Source organism: Castor canadensis, chromosome 11 (genome assembly GCF_047511655.1).
Source record: "Castor canadensis chromosome 11, mCasCan1.hap1v2, whole genome shotgun sequence".
Classification (NCBI taxonomy): domain Eukaryota; kingdom Metazoa; phylum Chordata; class Mammalia; order Rodentia; family Castoridae; genus Castor; species Castor canadensis.
This window is the reverse complement of record NC_133396.1, coordinates 45,384,499-45,391,135: the sequence shown is the minus strand read 5'-3', so window position 1 is coordinate 45,391,135 and position 6,637 is coordinate 45,384,499. Positions and strand designations below refer to the sequence as shown.

General features: G+C 36.6%; 1 protein-coding gene across 2 annotated transcripts in view; it reads right to left on the bottom strand.

The window, feature by feature from the left end:
- Positions 1-541: 541 nt before the first annotated feature.
- Cpd (carboxypeptidase D) overlaps positions 542-6,637 on the bottom strand; it is a 74,608-nt gene continuing 68,512 nt past the window's right edge. Inside the window, exon 21 of one of the 2 annotated variants that reach the window (XM_020178819.2) lies at positions 542-4,606. In XM_020178819.2, the coding sequence (XP_020034408.2) occupies positions 4,380-4,606 (227 nt within the window). In that variant the 3' untranslated portion in view covers positions 542-4,379. Of the gene's footprint in view, positions 4,607-4,660; positions 4,789-6,637 lie in introns of those variants that run through there. The other variant, XM_020178820.2, reaches the window with a different exon arrangement.

The following is a 6,637-nucleotide window of genomic DNA, read 5'->3' as shown; positions in this document are numbered from 1 at the left end:
GTCTGGACTATGAGTTCCTAGTCAGCAAGGCCCATGTTTCTTTTATAGCTTTGCTTAGAATAACAGTTACCAATCAATTGTTGGCACATTATTCTAATCAGGGTTCACCTAGAAAAAAGGACCAAAAATTTTAACAAGTAACTTCAAAAATGGGGATATAAGCCTTTCAATCTTTCTTGATCCTGAAGATAGGGCACAGAATAGGTAGGAAATGGCCATAGTGTTAAAATGCCGAGTTTGCTACTGTTTGTGGTATCATTGTGGAATTATTGGATATTTATCATTCTAGATGAGCTACAAACAGAAAAGAGCACTGCAGCTATTATATGATGTGGTCACTTCTGAAACAAAGCTTTCTTTTGAGTCAATTCATAAAGACAAACATTCTATAGATGATACCCTGTATTCTGATCCTGGTACTATTTTCCGTCAGTATAGGTAGAAAAACTAATATATATACATTCAAATTGGACCAAAAACTTTCTCTGGTCTATTGCTTTTGAAAAAAGATTATGAGACAAAACACAAAGAAAGACAAACATCATAAAATAACTTTTATACAGGATTAGTAGATCTGTTTACATATAAAAAAACAGAAAGGACTTAATTACAGTTAGATTTCACATAAATTACAGATTGACTCTTAAAACTATTCAATTTCATTTAAAGTCCCTTTAAAAATTTTCATTTTGAAGGCACAGTGCATGAAATAAACTAAAGACTGAAGCACTTGAGATGAACGGGTGTTGGGCATGTCATACAAACAGCGAACAGACAGTTCTGGATCTGGGAAGTATCATTCTAAAAAAATGGAGAGGTGAAAAGAGCATTAAAAAAATACCATGATTTCATGCCTTCAGAAAGCCTGCAGCATGGCCAACACAGAATGTAGCTGGTACACTTGGGTTATGCATTAAATAAATCCTAATCATATAGATTTACATAATTTTTATCCAAATGCTTTAAAAGGGTGACCTACTTTCAATTTTATAATGTATTCTGTCAAATCAAAATCAACCAGGACAATATTTTGAAAGTCAAGTGTAATCATTAATGAATTATTCACAAAATAGGAGGAGAATTAGGTGTTGGGAAAGATTTCTTCATGAACTAGAAATCCAAGTTCAGTTGATGTTAATCAAGGATCCTAATCATCTCCCCCCAAAATCTGCTTTAATTAAAACAAACCAGAAACCCGAAGTTCTCAGAAAGCTGCTGGAGTCAAAAATTACTGAGCAACCATCAGTAGTGGTATTTTTGATGATAATAACAAAGCAAAGATATAGGAGGAAATGCTGGGTTGCTATTGTTAAAACAATTCTACCAGAGAACCACAACACAGGGCACTGATATAGAACTCATGGCTAAGAAGCTTTTAATGCAGCAGGGACAAATCTGGCACAAGTGCATTTCTGGTAACAAAAAAGATAAGCCTAGTTAATGCTGAGAATAAATGGAAATGGAGAAGGTCATGGTTACTGAGTAACCTGGGGTTAGCTCAGAAACAATGAGTTCAGATATTCGTACTACTTTTGGTTTGTCAACTCAAATCCCATTCAGATGAAAGTAATTAACGGTTAACCAATCAATCACACTGTGCCAAAAATATAATGCTTCCTTTCTGGAAGATGACAAAGGCCCAAAGAAAAATCCCTTCAGTGAGAATTGCAAGCATTCCTCAACTGCATGGGACGCCATGCACTAATCAAGTGTTCCACCAAATACATCAAAGCCAAAGAACTTCTCCTTCCGAAATTACTTGGGCTCACCTTATGGAAGTATATAATCAATACAAGTACAGTACATTCACATAGGCAGACACTTTGAACATTACCTACTCAATCACTTTGCTTTTATTAAGGAGCTGGGAGGGAAGAAGGCTTACAAATTTATCACCAGGACAAAACCATGCCTTGTGAGTAAAGAAAGGCACAACTCAGATTTGGGCAAATTTCTTAATACTGTGATACTTACTTGCCTCTATGACTTTAATTAAATGGAAAGTCTCTAAGACAAACACTGAAAAGTTGCATTCCCAATCCTGTATGACTTCAATGCCTTCTGCTGTTAGTGTGGTCTAACATTAGATTAGATCCACAAATAAAAGTCAGAGCAGGGCTGAGAATACAGTCTTAGTAGTCATGAATCCTGTACATTCATGTTCATAGGTAACATAGGCGGAGAAGGCCTTGTTTTCTAGCTAAGTGATTTAGAAATTCATTCAAATAAAAGACATAGCAGAATTTGGTTTTTTGTTTCAGGAAAAATTACTAAAAGAACTATTTGTATGTTCATCTCTGAAGAAGTTTTATATATACCTAAAAGGTATAGCCTCCAATCACTGAGATTACCTTAAAGACATGTCTAATTCAAGAGAGAAATAAATGTAAAGGTATCCTTCAGTGAAAACCAATGCCAATAAAGCAAAGGCCATGATATCACATTGTTTCATTTCTAGTTGTAATGTCCCAAGCAGGACCAGCCATTCGTAGACCCCTTGTTGGTTTCCTGACTTTGCACTCTTAAAAAGCTGAAAAAGAGCAATACACCGTATACTTAAAACATAAAGTGTTATTAGAAGAAACTAAGTCTTTGTATTTCTTTACCAATTAGCATCCCAAAATCCACATTCTAGGCATGTGGTGGGATGAAAGTGAGGGGGCAGAATTCAGAGTTGCTAATACCAGGATTAATACTAGAATGGCTCAACCTTAAGCCACCCAAACTTACTATGGATATTTGTTAACAAGTATCATGACTTCATCATTTCTCTAAACAAGATCTCTATTTTATAAAGCCACTTTGGATGTACTCCTCACAAAACCTGGTTGAATGACCTTGGTGAGTTGAGTAAACTCCACAGGAAAGCTTTGGGAAAACTGATACATCAATGGATATGAGTACAATTTTAAAAGATAAGAGCTAGTTTTTTTGATCCCCTGATTTAGTACAACTTCAGCAGCAACTTGGCCATTAAAACATTCAACCATTAAACCATTACGTCATTGGTAAGACTCATACTTACAAAAGCATCATTTCCACTGAACAGCATAAGACAGTCACAATAAAATGCAAATCTTTCAGGTCTTGGGCCTGACTGGCAGTGAAGATGACACTTTTACACCACAGTGTTATATCACACAACAGTCCTTAGTTTACATTTTTTAATGGAGGGAACTATATTTTAAAGTGTTTAACTGAACTTTTTTAAACAAAATTGGTTGGTCAGAAAAAGAGACTGTCAAATGAAATAGTAGGACAAAGAACCCAATCACTTGCAGAGGCTCATGAGAACAAGACTGGCAGAGCTGGTTCAATAACAGTATGCTCTACAGGGCGAAGGCTGGGGCTGGAGCACGAAGTGTAGATATTTTGTGTACAAATGTAGGTTAAGAATGTGCAAACAGGTTTCATCCACACTTCCAGATATTTTCATTAGAATTCAGAACTTGTAGATGGCTGGGTCATCTGAAAACCATAAGTGTACAACGTAGAAAAAGGTTCGCATTTTGGAAATATTAATTAGGCTTTCCTAGAATAAACTAGTGCTTCACAGATAAAAGCAGCAGCACCTGTGGGTTTTACCAAGTTAAAAGATAGGCAACATGAGTTGCAGCTTTTGCTAGGTATCCCTCTCACCTCCATTCAAGTGGACATTTAGATCTTTCACAACAAAGTCAATGAGTTCGCCCTTAAAATGGGAATATTTAGAACTTTGCTGAACCTTACAAGAGAGGTAGTGAAATCCTGCTTACAGCATAGCCCATCAGTTCTGATCTAGCCTGGAAACAGGTAGAAAAACAAATTCGGAAGCCCTAATTTCATTCATTTCCTAATGTCACATATGTTTAAAGATCATTCAACCTCCATTAAACCTGAATGAGAAACTCTAGCTATTTAATAACTAGAGAAGAGTACTCCTCAGTAGGTTGAAAAAACCTTGAGTTTTTAAAGCTTTATGTCAGAGTCTGACTGCTGTCCCTGCCTTAGTATTTCTGGATTCTTTTGGCCTTTAAAATAAAGAAAAAAAGCTAAAGCCACTAGTAAATACCTGATGTGCAAAATACAACATCCACTAGTTGGCTTTATGCTGTTATTATATAAGCTCTAAACAGCTCATCTTAAATTAAAAAGAAAAACAAAGTAGCTGTCCCATCTCTGCTGCATAAATAGAAATCAGATTTTTTGAAAAGGTTAAGAGTACTTTGAAGGAGGGAAGTTCAAAACTGCCAGTGAAATTCACAGAGAATATAAATTTAGCAAGTTAACTTCCCAAAGCTCTTTGAAGAAGCAAGATAGTTTCTTCTAATGCAGTGTCTCCCAAGAGGAACTGTTCTTTTGGTTGGTACTGAAGCTGGGAGATATGCCACGTGTATGTATCAATGTTTGCTAGAATATAAGGTTTCCTCTTCAGTGTCCGTTTCATCCTGGAATTCATGGCTTAGGAGGGACTTCTTGGAGCCAGTTGACATCATACGAATTTCATCTTCATACTCATCATGGTGTTGTCTGAGCCGATGAAAGCCATCCTTGTGTCTGTTAGACTTGATTGAGCATATGCACCAAATAATGCAAGCTGTTAAGATCAATGCTGACATGGTGGCACCTGCCCAACAAAAACCAGTGTGTGAGGGTATTATAATTTGAGGACACAAATACGCAGCTACCTTCAATGGCACTTTTAATAATATGTCATTTATTTTATTCTTATTTCATGCACTTAAGAACAATCCTTTGGGGTGGGGGATGTAGCTCCATGGTAGAGCAATTGCTAGCCTGCAAGAGGTCCTAACCAAAAAAAAAAAAAAAAAAAAAAAGCAACCTTTTATTATTATAAAAGTAATACATGTATGGTATGCAAAATTAGAAAATACAGATAAGTAAAAATTATAAAGTCCCAAGCCCTATATCTTTATACTTCTATTACCCAGAGATCACTTTTAATTACCTTAGTGCAGATACAGACTCCCAATTCTTTCTTTCTTTTTTTGGTGGTACTGGGATTTGAGCTAAGGACCTTGTGCTTATTAAGCAGGCACTCTACCACTTGAGTCATACCCTTAATCCCTTTTGCTTTTTAGTTAATTTTCAAATAGGGCACTGTGTTTTTGCCTAGGCCAGCCTGTACATGATCCTCCTACCTGCACCTCTCATGTAGCTTGGATCACAGAGGCACACTACCACACCAAGTTTATTGATTGAGATGGTGTCTTGCTAACTTTTTGTCTGGGCTTACCTTGAACTACAACTCTCTCTGCCTCCTAAGTAGCTGGAACTATAGCAGTGAGCCACTGAAACTGGATCTCCCATATCTTTATTTATGCCTGTATATATATTTTTTTTTTACCATAATGAAATTACACTGTTTTTCTGCACCCTGTTTTTTTTTTTTTTTTTTTTTTTGTGGTGCTGGGGATCAACCTAGAGCCTTGCACATGCTGGTTAAATGCTCCACCACTGAGTCATACCTCTAGCTCTTAAAACCTGTTAACATATTATCAATCAATTACTTCTATTTTTCCTTTCTAATAAATTTTCATTTCATCTGAAAGCCCTTCTTTATTTTAAATTTGTACATAAGGTTATCAAGTAAGAGTCTTAGTAACTAATAATAATAAAAATAATAATGATAAAATAACAGTACTTATATTCACTACACCTAATGGGTAGAACAGCCAGATTTAAGCCATGCCTGAATCCTAGTTTCTGTGGTTTTTTTTTTTTTTTTTAGGGGGCAGGAGTTTGAACTCAGGGTTTTGCACTTGCTAGGCAGGCGCTTTAGTGATGGAGCCATGCCTCCAGCCCTTTTTGCTTCAGTTATTTTGGAGATAGGTCTTGCTTTTTGCCCAGGCTGGCCACAATCCTCCTATTTTAAGATTCCCACTGTAGCTGACATGACAGGTGTGTACCACCTCACTCAGCTTTCTTTCATTGAGATGGGTCTCACAAACTTTTTTGCCTGGGATACCCTAGAACTGTGATCCTCCTGATCTCAGCGTCCCACATAGCTTGGATTACAATCATAAGCCACTAGCAGCACCCAGCTGCTCCTGTGTTTTTAATCACTAAATTCTTCACACTTTCTCTGGCTCAAGTTAAGAACTCTCAACATTCTACTACAGGCTATATGACTGCACATGTTCCCAATATACACATTTTCCCAAATAAGGATCCCTCTCACATACACCCTTGTAATAAAACTCAGTCATTTTCACTTCGAGTCCAAGTTGCGTTTACTGGGTCAAATAGGCACAAAACAATGCAGTATTTATTTTACTGTATCCCCCCTCCCACAAACCTCTCAGTAATTCAAACAATGGCACAAATTAATCCTGGAAAAAACCCCAAAACATCTCCTCTTTCTTGGATCTTGGAAAACTAACTTAAGTCAAAGTCCTATAAACTTGTGTGATTTAATATAAAGTAAATCATTCGCTTCATTCAACAACTTTTCCTTAAGTCCCATCACGCACCAACTATGGCCCTAAGCTCTAGGGATTGCAGATCTACTCTGTGCTGCCCAAAGCTTATGTTTTAGTGGAGGAAATTAAATACAGACAAATAAATGAATAAATATATATCAGGTAGTAATAAGGTCTAAGATGGAAAAAAGGTTGGGTAGAGATAGTGACAGGAG